The 23,114-nt window shown below is 39.2% G+C and overlaps 1 protein-coding gene across 6 annotated transcripts in view; it reads left to right on the top strand.

The window, feature by feature from the left end:
• The window catches only part of eya1 (EYA transcriptional coactivator and phosphatase 1), a 63,327-nt gene that overhangs the window by 11,481 nt on the left and 28,732 nt on the right, over positions 1–23,114 (top strand). The window contains exons 1-4 of one of the 6 annotated variants that reach the window (XM_005471798.3): positions 11,615–11,905; positions 19,293–19,420; positions 20,064–20,129; positions 21,458–21,535. In XM_005471798.3, coding sequence (XP_005471855.1) covers positions 19,297–19,420; positions 20,064–20,129; positions 21,458–21,535 — 268 coding nt within the window. In that variant the 5' untranslated portion in view covers positions 11,615–11,905; positions 19,293–19,296. The other 5 variants (XM_019363240.2, XM_005471800.3, XM_005471799.4 and 2 more) reach the window with 5 other exon arrangements.

Here is a 23,114-nt window from a genome sequence, read left to right as displayed (position 1 = left end):
AGCAGAAACGTGTGCATGTAGTGGACATACCAGGGGGGTTCAAACAAGTTTTACCAGTATTACATATTCCATAATTATTATTAAACCAGAAGGAATTTCAGATTATTTGCTAGGAAGACACTCTGCCCTGGCATTGGCAAAAGCAAATCAAAATCATATTTTCACCACTCCTTACTAAAACTTCAGGTTTCAATATCCGGCGTTATTTAGCCAAACTCAGAGTGACTCTGTACGGTTTCTTTTAAAGGGACTCTTTAGCTTTAGCTGTACCTTTTAAGAGTTGCTATTTCTATCCTAGATTTATGTTGATTTTCCACCATGACTTCAAATGGTATCCTTAATCACAGACAAGTCCTGCCCTGTCAGATAGACATGAATGTGACTCTACCATACATATTTATGCAGTATATTGTATTTAAAATTAAAGGTACTATTTGCTTTACTGGTTGTGGGATTGCTGTTTGGGGTGTGAGCTAGATGAGTACGTCATCATTGATAATGTATTGTGATCAGTGTAGTGTAATAATTAGACTGCCTGAGTGTTCCAGAAGTCAAGACGAGCATGGATACCCTCTTCCTCTGCAGTAGTCTTTTCTCTTGTTTACCAAGATGGTTTTTAAAGGCTCCCATTTGATGCTGATATTGTTTGTATCAGGTGTATATCTTGCACCTTTCAACTTTTTGTACCGAAGCAATCTTACCTTGTCGTCCTTGATCCACCACTGCTTTCCCATCAGTAAAATGCACAGACACAACTAGAGAATATCCATAGCTGCTATGTGTATGTGTTTGCAACTGTGTTACTTTCTATGTGTGTGCACGGATATGCTTTTCTTCCAGTTTTGGGATTTGTTCCGCAGTGGCCTCTGGAATGCTTTCAACACATTGATGAGATGACAAGTTATCATTGATCTGTCCTTACTTAGTGGGATCTATTAAATAATGTATGGGCTCCCGTGCATTACCAGGACACTCTCCTGTCCTCGACCCATTAGAGGAGTAGGGCATGGGGCCCTAGTGGCTCAGGGCCCTCAGAGGTCCTTGGGCTTTCATTTAATTAAATTATCCTATAATGAAAACTCCCATAAGGAGATTAATTTTAATTATTTATCAGTGGCCGATTTGAGGCAGAGGCTGCATTAATAATGCATGAAAGGGCTAAACATTTTTCAATTCATCACCTTTTCCTTTTGTTAAAGGTGCAATTTATTAAGTGCTCTGCAGCTGCTAGAGATATTGGTGGTGGAGATGTGGACAGCCAGTCCCAGAGGTCAGTCAAAGGGGCTGCTCAAGTGCTCAAATGTCATTTGATAATGTTCATATTTATTGGTCAATTATTATCCCTAAAATTCTTCTGTAGTGTTAAGTATTGTACTAGTGTCTTTGCATGCATTTTTACGTGTTTTGAAAGATTTATCCACACTGCAAAAAAGAAAGTAACACTTTTCCTTTCCTCAAATATACAGTAATGTTTTCCTCTGTTTCTCAAAGCTTGATGGATTTTATATTAATACCTAAGGCAAGGAAGTAATCAAAATTATGCCGGTAGTTCTCTGTTGATGTTTGTATATCTCCATCAGATTGGCATGTTGATTCCCCTTGTGTGAGCACATTAGAACGCTTTGGTGTCTGGCCAACAGAATAGGGGAAGATTGTCGACTGTCGCACTGTGTGAAACTGTAATTAGCTGGCTTGGTAATGTACTTATTTGGGTCCCCCGGCTGCAGAGATAGCAGCACAGTTGAGAGCTGTAAGATGATACATTGCTGAAAACAGCTGCCTTTTTGTGTTATAAATGAACAAAATCCACATTTTGCTAAGTTTTGTATCACGGGAACATACAGGCAGACAAAGTGGCAGAAGTGGCTCAAGGCAGGAGACAAGAATGTCATTGGGATGGTGTGCGGGGTGCATTTATCAGCCTTCATCAATAGTTAATAAATAATTCAGGCAGAGTCTGGGGCTTCTTTAGGGCAGGGTTTCAGCTAGCTTGTAATTTTGTAAATTGCATAGTCATCATGCAATGGATGGGCCAGGCTCCTCTGAGAGCCACAGCTGTGAATCTAGAGCTGTATTTATACATGCACTGCAGCCCCAAACTTTTCTAGAATCACAGAGCTGTATGTCAAAATGCTAATGTCCAAATCTTGTAGAGTATGTGCTTCAGGTAATTGTCCATGTCTGCCCAGATACAACCTAAACCACATAGAGTGATTTCATTGGGGAGAATGCAAATGATGAGGGATATCTTCCATTGTTTGCTACATGTGAGAAAGTGCAAACTTGGATGATGTGCAGATTGGATTCTCCTGAAATGGTCAAGAGTTCATGCCTTTCAAAGATGTAAGAGAAAGATGGTGTTAACCAACTTTGTGTCAAAAATACCTACATTTTAAAGGTTTTGTTTCCCTTAATATATCTAAACTAGAATGAATTTCTAGATGTAACTATAGATAAAAGTTTGACACTCAGTACTTCGGGTTGAAATTTTCCCAAAGCAGATATACAGCTTGCCACATAAGCTTGGCTACAGCATGAACAATATAAATCAATATTCAGAAATTGGCTTTTTGTTAAACCATTCTCCCATCTTCAGACAAACTTCCACCAGATACTTGCACCAGCTCACACCAGAATAAACAGGCATTTCTTCCCATTGTGAGTTGTTCAAATTGTCTTAGCCCAGGTGCGGCCTTAACAGAACAGTCCATGGCCATTGAATGACCAAAGCCTTCAATTACTCAAAGTCAGCCTTCTGATACTCCTCTTTTAACAAAATAGGCCTTCTAATTGCCCCGACCAGTATTACCAGTTCTGCAACCAATAGCACACTGTTCTTCCACATTGTTTCCTAGGCAACTGGAAGTTTTGTGACCTATAAAAAGTTGCTACTCCTGTAACTGATCCGAGCCTTTGCGGTTGTTTGTTTCCATGGTAGGCTGCTGAGCTATTTATATGTCTGTTTAGTTGGTAGTAGTAGGCAGAGAAAGTATTGCTAACAGTTTTATTCATTTATTTATTTTAGGTAAAGTTTATGTTGGTGTTGATACTCTGAGAGTTGACATGTGTTTAAGAACAAAAAACCACCTGGGGATTCAGCAACTGAGTCACAAAGTTGAGAGGAAGAAGGCTTAACACTCTCATCCCAGTTTTCCCTCTGTCTGCTCCTTATAACAAACAGTGTTTATTTTGGAGTCAGAGGCAAAGTCCCGGTCGGCCAGAATTTCTTTGTTGTGGCTTTGTTAGCAAAGACATGCAGATCTGCTGGTATTGATGAATCATGTGTTCATCATCAGAGGTTACTAGCAGTTCATCACACTTTCCCCTTGTGATGTTTGACTATCAAAAGGTTTATCAGGGATTCCTCATTATTAAAGTGATAATTTATCTCTGATTCACAGGGTTGAAAAGGTATATTATTTTTCAAAGGTGCCATGTACAGAGTTCAAGGAGAGATCTCCCTGAAGGTATTTGGCAGCTGTAGCAAGCTGAACTCCAGTTTTACTCTTGTCTCTTTCACTGCCTTTACACACAGCATGCAACAAACACTATAATATCACTTGTGCAGTATTAGAGGAGTATACCACCATTTTTCTTAGTTTTGTTTCAACTCACAGAGACATGTACACCGATCAGCCACAAAATGTACTGTCCCAGAAATTTGCAGACCAGCACGCATCGCCAATGGCAGCAGGCTCCCTCTGTGCTACAGTACGCCCAGCATATCTCAAGGAGTACAAAGGAGAGCTCAAGCTTCAAACTGTACTGATCCCATTCTGTTCAAGCATTGTTTCAGAACAAGCACGATCCACCAAGGCCCCCCCACCTCCACTTTTCTCCCACTGCAGCTCACAGTACCCAAAAGATTTGGTGCCAGTGTCCTTGTGTCAGACACAACAATACAATTGCAGAGGTCCTTTGTTTATGTCCGGAACGGGTCAAGAACTTTTGATGGCACAAAGGAGACCTAAACAATAGTAGACAAGTCCTGTTAATGCTGTGGCTGTGAATATTGTACAGTTGTTTGCTTTATATGCATGTTGCTGCAAATGTTTTTTATGTCCGTGACAGCATTTCTTTTTTTAAAATCAGTTCATCATCTGTAGGATTGCCATTTAGATTACATATCGTTAGCTTCATAGCATAAGTGCCTAAGTCATTGTCTGGTCAAAGTGACTTAGGCAATTATGCTATGAAGCTAACGATATATGCAATGCAAAAATAAGACTGCTACTTGGTCACTTATTTTGAGATCCCAAAAGAGTGGGAGGATATTTGCTAGATGGACGTTTACACCAGGTGAAATATCAATAGGAATTTATGTAGGTTATAGTCTCAATACATTAATTCAACTAACAATCAACCACTGCCATCTTTAAAGCCTTTTACACTGTGTTAATCTCACCTGGCAATACATTTCCAAGTACTGCACACTTTTAATGCTATTCTTTTGGTTACATGTCTGCCATAGCTGGTTTGTTGCTTTCCCTTTTAAATCCAGCTTTTACTGCACAGTCTGAGTCATTTGCATAAGAGAAAACTTGGCACAGGCAAACAGGCAGACACCAAATCTATTCTGTTCTGCAAGAAGTATCTTTTTACCCTCACCTTCTGCCTGTTAGCAACAATGTATTTTTTTTTTAATTAAAGACTGGCAATAGGATTGCGGTGTTACTGTACAGTTGATACTAAAATACACTGCACACTAACACGAGCCATATAGACAGAGAAAAGTGTAAATTCTGAGATTGTTTTTCTTCGAATCAGTTATACCAAAAAAAAAGAGAGAGAGAGAACATATTTTCTCACAAGCACAAAGGGAGAGTGTTCTGCGTGGCGTGCATTGCAAATTCCATTTCCTCATAAGGGAAGTCACCTTTTAGAGGGGCCACTGCTGCTCTGAACACATCAAGAGGAAACAAACATGGCATATCATTGACTTTTAATGATTTCATTCACAGTGTCTGTAGAAAATGAACTGCATCTCAACTCTTTACTGACCTTTCAGTAAATTATGTATTCGTTGATTCCTCTTGGTTTAAACTGTTAGTGCTTCTCTTGGCGGTGCCATCTTTGTTTTTTCATATGTAAAGTAACTTAGACAGCTCTTCCTGTCTACTGGATATTGATAGTGCAGCAGTAGTGCTCTAAGAAAAACAATAAATGAAAGGCTGTCTCCCTTACTCGTGATGGCTGCAGCAACAAGTACCAGACACATGCACAGAAGTCACCTAAAAGTACTTTGAGGTGATATATTAGTAGACGAGTCAGTGCTCCTCTTGCATTGTCTGAAACTACAATTAATGCATTGCTTATTTTGAAAATCTGGAAATATTTAACTAGCTAGCTGCTGTCTGTTAACTTTATTCACAACTTTATTGTGGAGCTCAGTGTGTTTCTTGCTCTTGTATAAAATAAGTAAATAATCTACGCATCAGCCGACCGAAGTGCAGAGTATGCAGATAAACCCAGCTGTTAAATCTGTCGAGGAGTTAAAAATTACTGAAAGCTGGTGTCCAGTGGCGGTGCTCATTCATCACTGGAAATACCCGAGCTATGTTTGCGTGCACTTGTTTCTTTGAGAACAAATGTGGATGTAGGTTAAATATAAGTTATTTTCCGGTCTGTGCTATTTCTGTTTATTTATGTAGGACAAATAGCTGATTGATAATGCCCCTGGCTTAAATCCTCATCTGTGCTCTTGTATCATCCCTTGGCAAATATGGCACTGCAACTTGAATGTGGAAGCATTTTCTGTTAGTAAGACAAACCGCTGGCTTGCACAGCCGTGCCTCTTTTGTAACTGTATTTAGTCACTGAGGAGAATGGCACAGACCCAATCCAAGTGTCTTTCATCTGGCCAATTCAAACAGACGTTTGACCCCAGACATTTGCCTAATGTGTTTTTGTTATGTGGACTCCTGGCTTCACAAATGTCACAGTGGTTGGACTAGTGGGGGTTTGGTAAGTGAGTCAGAGAGGAGGACAGAGAGTTTGCCTGGAGGGGTGGGTTTGAGAGGCAGCAGTTATGTCTATAATGTCTGCATTTTGCACTCTAACCAATTGGGAGTTGGTTGGTGGTGAACATAAGTTCCACTGATGACCTGCCCCCCCGCCTCCTTGCGGGCCAGACCCACTGCAAGCCTGTTGATCAGTGGCCTGGCCTCTAGTGCTTTGCTGACCTGGGCAGCTGGGGAAGAGACGGGGAGTGCCACATTTCTGGCCGCCTGGGTTGCACAAGTCAGAAGTCTGTCTGAGACAATTGGGGAAACCCTGACAAATGCTGCCATTAAAGGGATGCTGAAAATTTATTACCAAACATATTGGTATTTTAGGGTGCAGTTAATTTAGATTTAGTAGTGTTGCTGTGAGGCTGTATAGTTAAACCAGAATGCTAGAGAAATTCTGAAGTCTTACTCATTCATTACCACAACAGTTATTAATATCTGCTAAACCTACTGAGGAAGAGACCTCTTTACACTCAGATTTGTTTCTGTGCTTGATTGCGAATTTTAAAATGATGTGACAGCTATAAGCAGATCCCACAATTTGTATATCGGGTGAAAATGTGCTTTTGTATGCATTGCCAAAAAATTGTTGCTGAATGACAAAAATGTGCCACTTCAAGATGTTTTGATTCCTTTTTCTGATTGTTATTGCATTTGTGGGGAAGGCATCTGAAAGCAGTTATCCACTGTGTAACTTTTTTACATTAAATTATGAAACTTTTTTAGGTTTTGGTAAAAGCTGATGGCAAACGAGGGCCTTCTATTTTAAGTCGATTTCAGACTACTGAGGCTTGGCAAAATAGTATCGATAAAAAAGAGAAGCGACTGTAGAGGGTGAAATTGTTTTTCCCTGCTTTCAGAATGGAGCCGTTTATGAGTAACATGAGCACAATAAATAAACAAATACAAAAATAGCTGTTTCATAATTTTTTAAAATTATATTTCAATGCTATTATCAAGGACAAGTCCATGGCATAAAGAATGCTGTTATATTAACTCTGGTATAACGTTTGCCTTATTAATGCAGTTCTGGTATAAACAGCTTAGATAAAATGTACCTGTTTGGTGGTTAATAATTTCTCCGTAAAGCCATGCAAGATCAGCTTTCACTGCATACTTTGTTTCTAATAGGGACAGCAACATATAGATCACATTCATGACTAGAATCAGCAGTTTAGATTATATCCATCTCTAAAATTTTATAGCCTTATATTTGAATGTTTTTAGCTTTAGAGATTGTGATAAGAGCAAACTATAGATCACATTGTCATAGCATACCATTGGGTTGCACGAGCGTTAAAGCTGGAGAACATGTTGATGTTCCTACTCATAGATTCGTAATTACATAAGTTCCCAGTATTCATAGGTTGGACTATACTCTTCTTTAATTTAGTTTTTGTTCTTGTACAGACATCTATAAAATGTTTCACTGAATTTTGCAAAATATGTCCACCGACAGATGAAAACAACATTAATTACACAATTAGGTATGGTAAAGCTTTTTCTTGCATGTTCAGATATGTTAATGTCAGCTGTAAAATGTGTGTCTATATTTGCAAGGAAAGTTAGGTCATTGTTAAGCCAAATTCCAAGAGAGATAAATCAAAAATCCACATTTCACTTACTTATTAGAACAAATGTTCTATTAAAAATTTCTTTATCTTTCAGCAGGACGTATATTATGTATGTAATGCCCACAGTGATAGCTTACTTCCAGCCCTAGCAATGTCTTATTCTGAGTAATAGGTCTCTGAAGTGTGCTTGTTTGGCTTTTTGGGGCCATTGGAGACCAATAAAGTATCTGTCTGAGGATTTTCAGGGTTCCTTATAGACTTTCCCCAGGTGTGCTTCACTGGTCATAAACTACTCTTGTCTCTTATGGCATATTCATGGACAAATGTGTCCATGGAGAGTTTTTAACTACATACTAGTTAGCAAGCACTGGGGCAACTACAAAATATAGTAATTGCTTTTGTAAATTCTTAAATCTCTATAAGATTGAGTTAAGTATATATATATTGTTTTTTTCTTAAATGGCATTTTCTCATAATTCAAAACATGTTTCTCGTGTTTTATTTGGAATCAAGATGGCTGCAACACTAAGGTCACTCTGTTCATTTAACTTTGTGACGTCCACTGAGGTTAACCATTTCCTTTGTTCCTTGCTTTCTGGAGAAAAGTGCTAGTGTATTTTCATGTCGAGGTATGCTGTGTTTACTTTTATCACTGCTCCTCAGCGAGCCAATCCAACCTGATGTTTGTTTATGAGGAATTCAGGCTTCACTAAGAACTTTCATTCACCACTTGAAAGCACTTGACTTGCTACTAATTTACCTTGAGGGATTTCAAAATTATCTGTCTGCACTGTCAAAATCTTTTTTGTGGTGGCAGCTTATCATCATCAAAGATTCTCTTTGGATTTAATGAAAGCCTGTTAGATAGGCAAATGTTATATTCTGTTTACTTGAATACTGGATGCAGAAAGACATTTTGAAATGTGTTAACATGTTTTTGGTCTTCAAAATGACATTGGTTGCTTTTTGTTTTTGCTTCGAGTGCTGGAGTTGTCATTGTTGCTAGGAAAGTTGCTTTTAAGTCTACTATTACAGAGTTCAGAAGAAAATGCATGCACTGGAAGAGAGGAGTGGAATAGTATTGAAAGTGATCTTGTATTTCCCTTGGTCATCAGAGTACTCTTGCTTTATCAAGAAAATGTCGCTCTGTGTTGCTTTGTTTTGAACAGGAAACTTTGCACATTGAACAACTCTGGAATATCCAGAAACTAGCACTTACCAAACTCCTTGACAAATTGCGATCCAGCAAACTTCACGTCACACTTGGGTCAGGGGCAAAGTTAGGAGTGGGAGGTTTGTATAGTTAAGGTTTTGTATTTTCTCCATAGTTAAAAGGTGAACACTTCACCCGGTAATGCCTGTATAAATATATAAAACTGTTATTTTATCCAAAGTTATCCCAAGTTCAGATTTCTCTTCTTGGGGGAACGTTTTGAATGTAATGCTTTGCTGAGACGTATGTCAAAAAAGGAACTTGATCCCCCAACGTGTGACATTGTGCAAACACTCTAGTAGTTCTACCCAAACAAGTTTGCAGCATATGCATATGAAAATATTGCAACTGTGTCACCGGGGTGTTAGCATTTTGTTTCATCTGAACCACTTGATCCCTTGTCACACCGTTCCTACTCCCTTCACACTGTTTATATATTCTTTGTCAAGTTAGGTAAACTCACTTTACTGAGATGTTCTCCTTTGTGGAACAACAGAGTAAAAAAATTGCCACAATTACTTGAGTTAGATCTATGTTAACTCTTAATTCTTTATCTCAAAAACTGCATCAGCCAGTTGGAATTGATGTCTCTTTCCATGTGTGCAAGAAGCTGAGTGGATAACCTATTGGCAGTGGAGGACAGTGCAGATCTCTCCTCACTCTAAATTGCAGTTAGGCATCCCTGCAGCCCCTCATGAAGACCAGTGAGTCCCATCAAGATAATCCTTAATAAAGAACGGCTTCGCATTTAATCTTAGCTCTCTTCTCAAATTTCTTACTTGATATAGTTTTTGGCAAGTGGTGTTTTAGCGCTGATGTCAGTCGAACAGTATCAGTGCATCTTTTGTTAAGCTTCCATCTGGCAGATGTAGAGGCACTCTTAGTTTTTACAGTTCCACAAACGATTATTTTATTGCTCTAATCTGCAAGTTGTTTTTTTACTTTGAATATGTTGAGTCCCCCTAACTGCGATAGTATATCGTTGCTCTTTTTGATTGTGTGCAAAACTTCAGTTTTCAAACTCTCAAGCTCATAATATTGACAATTCAATTCAAAGTTTAATCTGCCATTTTCCGTAAGATAATTTTCATTTATTGACCTTAAATTTAATACTCCGTGACATGAAAATAGTAGTTTAGCAGTAAAACTGCTAGATTGATTGGAACTTTGATTCACAACATTCAGATGCAGGATGCATGCAAGAGGAAAATCTGAGTTTACTCAATGAGACATAAACAACTCTGGATAATTATACTGTACAATTTGAAAATAACTCACTTGCAAAATTACATCTCAATCTAATTTTACACAGCCACTTAAAACGGAGAGTCACTGAATGAATGTAGTAACTTAATTGGCATGTGTACTCGTCTGCTATTAGAACTAGTTGCTTGAGAGCCCCCAAGCATCTATTAGTCAATTTAGCTATTAAGAATCTGTTCAATGTGCAATATATTTCATGATCTGATATTGCAATGTGATCCTGTGGATTTACCTGTGGGCTGAGGGTTTGGAAAGGCAGGCAGCGCTTGCATTTCAGGCACGTCCACATTATTACCGCTCTGTGTTTAAATCAGGAGTAGTGCAGCCCGGATCTATTTCTGTCAGCTCCTCGTTGACTACTGCTACACAGAGGCCGGTTGGTGTCAACCTGCTTTCAGTGTGGGCCTTGAACACTACAGCTGATCAAGTGCAAACTGATGAACTCATTTTCATTAATATTAAATAAATACTATCATAATCATAAAGATTTGAACGTGCTCTTTCGGTGACATGTGTGACTGACTGGGAGTTAACAAGATATTCAAGTAGCACACAAAAAGCCCAGCCACTAACACAGCACGCTATTCTTCTGGCCGTGGGTGTTCTTTTTCTCTCACCACCTCTTTACCATAGTAAATGTATGGTTTCCTCTTTCTTGGTAATCATTTGTCAGTATTACAGTTGGTATTTAACCCACAGCTTTATTTTGTGGAAATTAAACATATTTTAAACGGTTCATTGATATCTCAACCATTATTTACACAGAGTTGATATTCTTGAAAAAAAAAATGTCATGACATGTTGAAGCAAAATCTGTACACGCCTCATCACCAGCCTGAATAAATCACCAGTTCAAGCTCATCAGTAGCAGCGTGGCCTTGTGTTGCAGCTTTGCGCAGTTGAAATAATAACCTGGAGCAGACAGAAGGCAGTCATTACCTTGCACACAGATGCCGTGTGTATGTGTTGACGGAGGACTTCCACTAGAGCGCTGTGGAGATGAACAGAGCCGAGTTTCTCGGCCGCTTTTAAAACCTCTGGCTTCCCATCACCTTAGCTAATGACCTAGCCCCTTGTTTACTCTCTGAAGTCCTTCTGTGACAGAAAGAAATCCAGCAATGACCCAAGGCTCACAGGAGAAAGAAAAAAATGTGGTTTGTGGTGAAAAAAGAGCATAACAAAAACAACAGAGAAAGGGGGGAGAAGAAAAGTGTGAGCCCTGAGGGTGTGTGAGCAGAGCCTGGTGTTCCAGTGGACAGACAGGGCAGTGGAGAGATCAGCCTTTTCATTGTCTTAGTCTCCACTGATACAATCTGGAGAGGACTCTATTGCTTAAAGCTTTGAGTTAATGACATATGGGAAGCTGGTGTGAGGCACAACTCCCCCGTGCCTCCTCCAGACCCAAAGTCTTCCTGTGAGAGCACCGAGCAACTTTTCTGCTTTTTCAAACGGCAGCAGCCTCCCTCTCCCTCCCTCATTCACTGCCTTTTTTTCCTCCCTCCCTCCCTCTCCCTTGCTCTCGCTCACTCTCTCTCTTTTTTTCCCTCTTCCTCAGACACTCACTAGTCACTGCCTGAAGCAGTAATCGGACAACTCTCTTTCTCAATGGGACTGAGTCTCCTGAGATAGCGCGTGGGGCTCAATGGGTTCCAACACCTAAAATGAAAAAGAAAAAAGTAGTTTTGTAGTTTACATTTATCGTGCTACAGGTTCTACGGATAGCTGAGAAGTGTTTTAGAAAGTTTGCCACCCGCTCTGCTGGACTGAACGATCTTTCTCAAGAAGATTTTTTTTTTTAAGGAAGATATAAGAAGGGATAAACACACAGGGATTCAACCATAATTCTAGTGAGTATGACTTTAATTTCTGTGCGATATTTATTTGACATTCTGGTTTACTAACTGTCTTGACATGATCAGTATTTCTTGAGTCTTATAGTGTGTGTGAGAGTTTCTCTTATTTCATACATTTCTGTCAGTGTTTAAGCAAGCATATAATACTCAATTAAAGCATTAATGTCAGCAGAAAGTGTGACAATTATGACTGACATTATCTTTTAAAACAGCACCTATGACAACCCTTATTTTTACAATTTAAGAAATGTAATACTTGAGTGCATCTTACAAAAATAATGGTAACACAAACTCAAAAGGAAGGCTTTAAATTTCACGCGGTAGTTGCAGTTTATTAATGATAACAGATAAATAGCAAAAGTATTTAATTACATTTCACATTAGTAAATGCAGCTAATATAAAACAATTTAAAAAATTACACAAAATCATACACTAAGCTCTGTTTTTATACTACATGCAGTCAGACGGAGTTTTACAAGTTTCCAGTCAAATTTGTCTACAAAAATAATAATTTATAGATGTAAATTACCAGTGTAAAACAGATATAATTTTTTTATAGTCATTAAAAAATCTCTTTTTTTGGCCTAAGTTAATTTTTTGACCTTCGAGTCAAAATATATTTGATTTTTTGAAAAAGCCCAATGTCTTTAGTGGCATTCAAAATAATACAAAGACCATAAATACATCAAAATTCGCATTTGAAATATGGGAGCCTCTTTTTTTTTTCTTCTTTAACACACTACATTTTGTTGAAGTGTGGAAAAGATGCTGCACTGTCGTAGTTCCTTTTTTTGTTACTGGCAGAACAAACAAAATGAGCATAGTCAAAGCAGCTGACATCTAATGCCATCTGCTGAAGCGAGGAATGTTGCAAGACCTGAGAGGCTCACAGCCTCTAAACAAGACAACAGGCCTCGCTTCTCGGCCGTGCTGCCTCTCTGCTCGCCAGTGTTTCACGTGTAGCGAAGATGACTCACCCGCTGTAATCACTAGCCTCTCTAATTGAAGGATGTTCTGGTTTAATGTTCTGCGTATGATCACAGGCTTACATCTCAAGTCGAGGAATTATTGTATGGTGTGTGTGTGTGTGTGTGTGTGTGTGTGTGTGTGTGTCCGTGTGAAGCGCATTTCATCTTTCTGAAATTTTTTTCCTTTTTCATCCTCTAATTCCTGCCATTTTCAAACGCCTGCCCTTTTTTTGGAGTTTAGAAAAGGTGTGTGCTGATGAAAGAGAGGAAATAGAGAGGTTAGGATCGCCTAGTGAGCCTCCGCTCTATGTAGACAAACATGACAGTGTGTTTGACTGCCTGCTGCAGCCATTCATTCACACAATAACCGTATTTATCCAATTAACAGATAATGAGCAGGCTGATTTGGGGCTGTTTACACTGTGTATTTGCTTTACACAGAGAGAGATCAGGGTCTCTCTGCCTGGCTGCAGTGCTTCATGCATGTGTAGCAGCAGTGTTTATAAGCAGGAGTGGTCGGCGGTGATGGTGGCATTGTTTGCCCAAGGACTGATGCCTTCCGTATGGATGTGTCTAGCCGGCCAAGCTCTCATCCTCTTCTCTCAGAGAGGAGATTGAAAATGGTGAAAGACACAGACGGCTAATTGATCGAGCCTCACTCAACTGTTAGGGAGGAAGATGGAGGGGAAGAGAGCTCGAGAGAAGGAAGAAGGTAATAGGGAAGCACCTATTAAGTAGCCCATGCTGGGCATTTAGTGGAAAGGGGTTGTTTACTAAATACTGTGGGGTGTTGTTTTGTTAACACACCCCTGTTTAGATCTGAAATATGTGGTTGAAAGAGCAGGAAATGAGTGCTCCGAGCCTTTTCTAAGCTTTCCTGATGATTGCTATTGCAGGTCCTCAATCACTAATACCCACTATTGTGCCTTTTGTGTGTAAAGGGCAATATGTTTACGCCGAGTCAGAATAAAAAGCAAGGCGCTGAGAAAATGTATTTCATTGCAACTGCATTGCACAGAATTAATTTAATTTATTTATGTTTTATGTTTTTGTTTTTATAAAAACGATATTGCTAAAACTACTTTGCAACCTTTGGCGTTGTCAATTTGAAGTCTGCAATTTAAAATGTGTGTTCTGTGCAAGTACTGATTTTTCTCAATATAACAAATTGCTTTTTCAGGATTGAGAAAATTAAAACGACGAGTATTAAAGCTTCATAATCATTCCGATTTGTCTCTGGACTTTCTTTCACCTTTTTCTCGTAAAGCCTCTCTCATTCTGCAGCGGTCACGGTGGTAGGCAGGTTGTGATAAAATGTCCACCTTAAATCTTGTTTGATGGCCCCTCAAAGGCAAAGTGGCCTTCTGGAAATAATTTTGAGGGTTGAAGAGCACAGTATTAACAGATTTAATGTAGCCATTGAGCGAATTGCTGGAGCACAATGTCATATTGAACCAAATGAGAGAGACAAATTGCACATCAACAAACAGCACATCTGTTAATAATTGTGCTTTTAATTGTAGACAAGTACAAAATTTTAAATTGCATGTGAAGCACCATGCGCTTTCAATTGTCACTGCACGATGCACGTAGTGCTAAAATATATTGAATACTCCTCCATTATATGTATGCATTAAAAAAAAAAAGTCATACATTATATTTTAAGTAAAAATAATTATGTTTAGATTTGTTTTTTAATAAGATATACAGGCCATGATGAAGTCGTAATAAATAAAATAACAGAAATTGTTTTTCATGTAAACAAAAAAAAAGGATATTAAAAATACACCAGTATTGAACTTCACCTGTCACTTCATTTTATCAGAAATGTGCAGTGCTTGTGTAAAATTAATAACACTGACAGGGTGAAAAAGCACCAGTGTATTTAATGTTGCATTTGTTGGCAGCCGTCATTTTTTTTTGGCCACGTATGGAGACACAAGTGAAGTGTAGCATTTTGTAAACTGTGCCTAATTCCACTCACATCTGTGTCCAATTGTTGTCCGCATCTACATTCTTTGCGAGTGGATTTATTTTTCCTGGGCCACCATGTGGATTCAGCTGACCAGCTTAAGTGGGGATTAGTTGTTTTAAAGTTAGATTTTGATTAAAGCATTGTTTTGCAAAAGTTGTAACGCACAACACATGGCTTATATAGTCTGTAAAATACAAAAGACTGTGTGTAGATTATAAGATAAATATGTATTAGAAATGACAAAGGGGGTATTGACTGAAAAATGCCACTTTTACTTGTCTTGTGCATTTTTAAAATGTGCATTAAGATCTTAAAATACTAAACAAATCACAATTTTTACGACAGTGTGTACATGAAAATAAGCAACCCTTGCTTGTATAATAACAGGTATATGCAGCAAAGAAGAAGAAACAGTGTGTGCTTGGTCAGGCACCCTGCATGCTCAGATGATCTTGCTAAAAGCTTGGCTGTAGCTATATTTATCTTTGGAAATGCAGGTCTTGAAATAAGTAAAGCGTAGCAAAAAAAAAAAAGCCTGCTAACGGCTCTGAATGAAGCATGTTGTGGCACTTCTTTTTTTTTTCTTCTTTCTTTTGATGACACTTCCAACGCTTCATCTAGTCAGGCTTTGTTCTTGTTAGCTTCAAAGACCTGGCAGTTCAGGTTGAAGTAAAGAAGCACATCAAAGATGCTAAATGCAGACCTTTTTTAAAGAAAAAACTAAATATTTAGCGATGATGAAGAAAGGCATGTTTTTGCTTTTAAATCCAAGCCCCCTCCCTTCTCCTCTCCCATCTTCCCCGCTCTCCCTCACTCCCTTCACCTGGCTGGTTTCACCTGCTGGCAAAGGCTGACACACCACTATGGTAATGGCTTTATTGGCATGAACTGTTGAAGAGAGAAGCCAGCCACCACACACACCATACCACATCAGCCCACCACAACACTCTCGCTTCACAGCTTCCCCCAACTCTGTGATCTCTCTTAATGTGCTGTGGCAAAATGTGTTTCTCTTTCGTCTCCGTTGCTTTTGCCTCTTCTTTATATTCTATAAATATAGATTTTACTCATGTTGTAATTTTTTTTCATCCTTTTTGTGTATTTCAGTATTAAGAAATTAATGGAGGAAGAAATGCTGTTGTCTGTGGTTTGTGAAAGTAAAAGTGAGGTGTGAGCATAAAATATACCGGTTATTTTTGCTAAGATGGATGTATCGTAAGCGGTGGGAGAGAAGGCAAATTGTAAAGCTGGAATGGTGTTCATGAAGGCTTTGCCTTGGTGTGAAGAGCAAAGCCTGTTGGGAAAAAAAAGAAGAAAAAAAACCTTAGACCATGGAGCTCAGGTTACCCTGGCTCATGTAAACAGTCAGCCATTAAAAAATCATGGCAGGATTTTTGAAAAAAGACTTTATACATCTTTCGCTCCGTCTTGCTCTCTCTCTTTCTTTTTTTTTTTACCTGACCATATGAATACCTTTGACCTTTTTTGGACCCTGTATTCCCATGGTGGGCTGGAGTCAGGTCTAATATAGTGTTATAGCCATGCAAGTATATGGCTCTGCTTGATGTTTGCAGAGAGACAAGCAGAGTGGGAGTGGACAGCAAAATGTAACTGTCAGCTAAAGGAGAGTAATAGAGGCATTCGTAGCGTCATAGGAAACATATGTGGCTCCATATGCTCTCCATGTTCTCGTTTCCAGTCTTTTTCATTGTCTGAGATGCACCACTGATCTGAGGGCCTCTAAAGTGCCCTGTCTGTGTGTGTGTGTGTGTGTGTGTGTGTGTGTGTGTGTGTGTGTGTGTGTGTGTGTGTGTGTGTGTGTGTACGCCACTCATCTGGGGGCCTCTGTAGTGCCCTGTGCATGAGTGTGTGTGTGTGTACACATGCAGACATACAGGAATGAGTTATGTGTCTTTGTGTGCTAAAAAAAAAGCCATAAGCATGAACCTTTGTGTTACCGCAGAGAAAGTGTGTGTGTATTTCTCCCGTTCTTTATTTCATGGCCATTGTGAGTCGGCTGTGAAGTTGTGCATTTTTCTATTGTGCCCCAGGCACAGGCAGGCCTAGGGAAGGCAGCCCTGATGGTCATTAGGACCTGTCAGTATGCCTAGAGGAGGAGTGCTGATAAATTTCAGATAGTGTCAATTGCAGATGAAAGATCTGCTGAAGATGCTAGGGGTGTCACGCTTGACTTGCCACTGCTCAACAAGTCCCATCTTCCTTCCAGCAGCAGCAGGCTACCTCAAGCAGGAAAGTAGGCAGGCTCTCCCACCCTTTACTGGCCCTCAGCCCCCTTCTATCCACAACCCCTCACCCCTTTGCCTACCTTCACTCCCTCACCCCCTTCCCAACACCCCCTCACCCCCTCCACCCCACCCCTTCCTGCTTACCTTGGCTAAGCCGCTTTGCATGTTGATTGGGGGAGGGCTAATCCAGTTTGCAGCTGTCGTAGACCAATGATGAATCACCTTTCCGTCATTTGGCCATGCTCCCCTTGCTCAGGGAGGAGGGAGGACCTGGAGGAGGAAACAACAGTGGAGCGGGGCTGCGGCTCAGAGCGAGACAATGTGAGCCTCTGTTCCCCTGCTAGCCCTCTCTTCCCATTCTGCTCCAGAATAACAATAATGTTTTCTCAGACAAGCCTTTTTGTGTCATGGATGGCTCCGGACTGTGACATCGAGCTGCAATAACAAGGAGTGACATTGTTTCTGCTGGGGCAGGTGGAGGCAGAATAAAGAAAGGGAGTGTGGTTTGAGAGGACTCAAAGCCATCTAGGTCCAGGTAAGAGCACAGTTGTGCCAGTGCCAGGAGCATCAGAGACATGTAGCTCTCTGTGTTGCATCAGAGATTGCTTTAGAAAGTCTGCTAAAGAACTGTCGGCATTTCTCGGCTTGACTGATTAGCGAGATAGGAGGCTTTTTAGCCGTCAGTTAATGACAAAAAAGTTTGGCAAAAGGAAAAGAAAACAGGATTAAGCCGTGTGTGCAAGAAATAGGGTCAGTTTATTCTGGATCATCCTTAAGAGTATGCTTAGCGGGTGTGATATTTTTAGGGGAGGAGTAAATTAATATACCTTTGGGAAAAAGGCAATGCAGCTTCCATTACTGGAGCACGCGTGAAGAAGACTGACTTGGACTTTTGTGTTGCTGTTTTTTGTTAATTATAATTACCTTTTTGGTGTGTACTGTCTTGCTTAAATATATATATTTTTTCCCATAAATAATTGATTTGGATTTAAACCCCAAGAAATGACTGCATCTGCCAAAATCTACTGGAAAGTATTACAACATAATATCATTGCAATGTTATTTTAAACCCAGTGAATGCATATCATAATTTAATGTTTTTATCTCATAATTCTGTTTCTTGGTGGCATCTGATATCACTCAGACTACTCAGAGTTGCTTGAGCATTTATCTTTGTGGCCTTTTGTAAAGGCCGATGTTTATCGATAGCAGAGATACCCCGAACCCTGCAATATAATTAAAAATGACAGTATAATGTACAAAACATTTTATCCTAATTTCATTAACTCACTGTTGCAACGGGAGCAGCGGCAGAAACAAATGGGGTGTAGAGTTTGTGGCCATACTTTTTCAAATCACTCGTGCCTTCTTTCAGCTCCATTGTCTGTGCTCGATCAGATCCTTTGAGCGCACAAATGAGACGAGAGAATAATGTTTTCAGTGGCGTGGTCTTTTGTATAAACACAGAAACAATTAAGGAGCTTGCCAGAGCAAACACATGCCTCATGAGCTTCTCATCTGCCCATCACTGAGGCATAGACTCTTATAATCAAGCAGAGTGCTGCGTTTTTAACAGGCATGCTGAGCGTTGCTTCTAACCAGCAAACATCTGTTAACAGTCTCCATTATCACACAAAACGATATATACTTAAGGCCATTTTTGTTTCAAGAAGCATCAGACTAAATTAAGAGTAAACATTTTGCGTTCACATCACGTTAAATTGTGACTACCAGTCTCAAACTGTGCTGTCAAAATGCTTACCAGTCATTTTATCACTCTCAGTTCCACACAGTTTTTTTTATGTGTGTCTAACTTTTTTGTCTTGTGTACTTCTTTCATTTTAATCTGATATTTTTTTTTGCTGGTCATTTAGCACAGCATAAAAATTGCTTTATTTAAAGCAATTTGAAAAATATCACATGCAAGATAGAAAATAGTAAACTTGCATTAAATTGTGTATTTTTTCTACTGTAAGTGCAGTGGAATACATATTTTTTTTAGCTTATCTTCTGTACTTTTTACTCTCTCATGTTCACCGTTTTATACCGTGCACACTGTGTACACAGAATTCTGCATGAGAGCTCTGCGCCTTCCCTGAAACCAGACTATCTAATTTGATTTGATGTGTGCCTGCGTGTGTGTGTGTGTGTGTGTGTGTGTGTGTGCGTGTGTGCGTGTGTGTCTCGTCAGGTCTATGGAAATGCAGGATCTAGCCAGTCCGCACAGCCGAGTAAGTGGAAGCAGTGAATCTCCTAATGGTCCCAACCTTGACAACTCACACATCGGTAACAATTCCATGACACCCAATGGCACTGAAGGTATGTGTGCAGTGCTGTTGTGCGTACATTTAGCTTTCTCTCTTTTGATGCTTGCTAAAGTTCCTAAAATAACTGAAAATTGTGACAGTAAACCTAAAAGGATTTTATCACAGTATCGATGCTTTACAGCAATTAAGCCAGCGTGAGTGTTGAACTGATATTTAGATGTTTTTTAGGATATATTATCAAAACTTTTGCTGTAATATAGTATTAACCAGATCCTAAAATGGGGCGTGGATTCATTTGACATTTGCTGGTTCTCAGCCTTAACACAGTTCAGTACCTGTGTTGGTCGTTTTCTCGTGACTATTAGCTGTTTATTTAAGCACCCATGTAATTATTCAAAGCCCACAAATGGAAATGATGGCACTTTGCATGTGGTTTCTACTCTACATAGTTATAGTCACTCAGGCGATTCACCTGTGCTTCAAATCTGAGCCTTTGTTTAGTGAAGAAGTCATGCCCAAATCATAAAACATCAATTTATTAAAAGCACCACATTGTCAGATAAGCTTTAGAATGGACTTTGCTTCAAGTATATTTTTTTTATTTATTATTTTTGTTTGTTTCTTCATGACACACAGGACCCGTAGTCGTGATGTAGACTGTCATGTGTCCCTTTGCCATTCTGTCTTTCCCATAGGTGATAACATCACAATGCTTACCACTGCAGACTGGTTGTTAGGTTCAAACTCACAGTCCGCTGCAGGTTTGTCTACTGTTGGTGACAATGAAAGGACAATACTTGGTGTTTTGTTTTTTTTGTTTGTTTGTTTCAACTCAACCGAAAGCATTCATTGTAATTTTGAACCATCTGCTTGACTGGTGAAGAAATTTGTTTTCTTTAAAATCTCCCCTTAAAATTATATTACTATTTACCAGCTGCAAAGTTATAAAATCGCCTCAACTATTGTGCCTTTCATTCAGAAACTCTGGTATTTGTTGTTATTTTTTGTGGTATTCTGTTTCAAGCATGGTTTGACACAGACTTGAGTTCATTGTTAGTGATTGGTCGTACTGTGAACTTGCATATAAGCATTATAATTTTTAATTTTTTAATTTGGTTGTTCCATGCTGATTTCCTGAATACAGTGGTTATTGTGTGCTCTGTGACCTGAGTGCTAGTTTATGCATGCATTTACCACTATTTTTCATCAGTGTGCTGTTGAAAAGAACTACCCTTTGTCAGCATATGTTCCTGCACTGAGCAAGCATAGTGGAAACATGTAAAACATGACAGCAAATGGCTTCTTCAACCATGAGGGATTCCACTGAGCATGACTCCTTTGCCCACATTGTCAATTTGTTTTGCCAAAAAAGGAAGAAAAAAATCCTTCAGCCCGCCTGAAGTGAAATGGATAGATTTCAAAGATTCCTGAGCTGTCAGATAGCTGTGAAATTGTCTTTGCAAATCTATTGCTGAGCTGTATAATAGCGGCAAGGTCGAACAGCGTTCCCCACCCTCTTAAAAAGATTTTATACACCATATATTTCCTTGACATTTCAGTCGTACTTGCGTATCGCTTTTTATCAGCGAATTTAATGCACATCTACTGCACTTATTTCCATTCATCCCACATCTAAGTACTGATATGTCAGGTTATTTTCTTTAAATTAATAATAGAAAGCTTTAGTATTTTACATTTACTAGAATCCATTCTCATATGAAAGTTTAATTCATGGTTCTTTTTTAAGTAGATAAAAAACTTTCCTCTTTTAGTTTTGATCTTTTCTATTTTGTCACTCTGAAAGATAAATAACAAGAGATCAAAAGAAAATCTAGCTTAGGAGATTCGCTACCAAAAATATTTAGACAATTCAGTAATACATGTACATAAGACTACTGCAAATGTATTGTGCATTTAAATTAGCTGATCTTATTTTACATGCAATACACATATTACATGTTATTTTTTTTCCAAAAAGTTATTTTTTGTTTGTAAAAATGTGGAAGCCTAATGTAGTGAGACAAGATTTTCCTTTTTTCCTGACATTGATTTGGTGCTCTTGCTGAGAATGTGTCTTCTTTGTTTGCAGTTAAAACAGAACCAATGAGCAGCACCGAAATCGCCACCTCAGTAGCAGACACCTCTCTAGATAGCTTCTCAGGATCAGGTGAGACGTTTTGGTGTGTGTGTGTGAATGTGTGTCCGACTGCCTCTCTCTCATACACACAGCAGATGAGCATAGAGATGACTGACTGATAAGCCGGAACCCGGGAAGTGTCCCTTCAGCTAAAGCTGCATTACAATGTGTGTTTTTGTGTGGTAGTGTGTTTAAGAACAAGGGGATCTACCTCAACTGTCAGCATATATATATGCTGTGCTTGCTTTCACCTGTGTGTGTGTGTGTGTGTGTGTCCTGACTCCACTGGTTCCCATGTCAGTGAGGACTGAATTATGACCTGTAATGCACTGAGCTTGTCTGTCCGGTGGAGTGACACGCTGTCCCAGTGGCCCTCGATCTCCACGGGCTGTTACCCAATCGGCCTATCAGAGCCAGGCTTTTCACACCTTCCTTTCAGCAAGGAAGCATCTCACTCTCACACACACACTCTTTCTAACATAAACACATTGTTAAATAAAACAAAGGCCACAGAGTATGATAAGCATTGTTGGAATTATAATAGGAATTATAACTATTTAAAATTTGGGGGGTTTATTTTTCCACCATCTGCAGGAAATCTTTGCTGTAAACATTTGTTAATAGGACTATGTGCAGCTGTACATGGTATTAACCTGCTGCTAATTTGCCTTTATTTCCTAAGCTGTTTGACTAAATGCTTGATACTATACGCTCGGAGCACATAAATCACGGCATGACTTTTGTCTCTGACAGTATTAATGAAATTTAGTAATCTTATACCCCATATCCTCCGTGGGGGAAACCCAAAGCGCTCTTCAGAAGAGCAAGTTTTGTCCAGTGGCAGGTGCTACTGATGTGGGAAAAGTGTTCAATATTAATAACGTGTGTGAGGGGTTTGGGCATACAGTTACATACAGTTAGCGCCCCCCGCAACCAAATCCCTTATTTTACATGTCACGACCGATTAGACAGATGTTTTAAAACTGCGTCTCCGGTACAGTTAAATGCCGAGACTGAGATTGTTGCTTCCCTGAATTGTTGTGGTTTTAAACTAACTGTGAATTATTTTGTCAAGCTTAATAGATTTTAATTTATACAGCCATCTCTTGCATTTTATTAGCTTATTTTGATTTCATTCAATATGACTAATTTGGGTTTTTTTTAACATTTAAAGTTTAAATTTGCAAAACAGCATTCAAGGTAGCTCTTCCACTCTCAAATTTAATTTCTTTTTAAAGATTTTCTTTCTATTTAGAATTATTTACCAGAGTCCTGTAAGTAAATTTATATTTTCCTGTTAACGTACACGTGCTCTGTGGGTTGACATGTGTGCACATGCACACACGCATCAGCAACAGTAACCGGGAAGATTTTCTACAAATAATCAAATTATAGATATTAAACGTACTTTTGTGACTGTTGTCATTTGACAAGCTGGAAAAATGAACCCTGTGCTGTGAATGTGTCAGAATGCAAAGCAGCCAAGTACATTTTGAGTTGTTCGACTTAAAACCGCACTAGCTAGTTTAATTCTCAGTTTAATCTGAGCTTGCTAGCAGCTTTGTGTTAAAGTTGCCTGTCTTAGCTAAAGTAGGGCTTTGTGTTGATC

This window comes from Oreochromis niloticus, linkage group LG9 (assembly GCF_001858045.2).
Source record: "Oreochromis niloticus isolate F11D_XX linkage group LG9, O_niloticus_UMD_NMBU, whole genome shotgun sequence".
NCBI classification, from domain to species: Eukaryota; Metazoa; Chordata; class Actinopteri; order Cichliformes; family Cichlidae; genus Oreochromis; species Oreochromis niloticus.
This window is presented reverse-complemented; position numbering and strand designations above follow the sequence as displayed.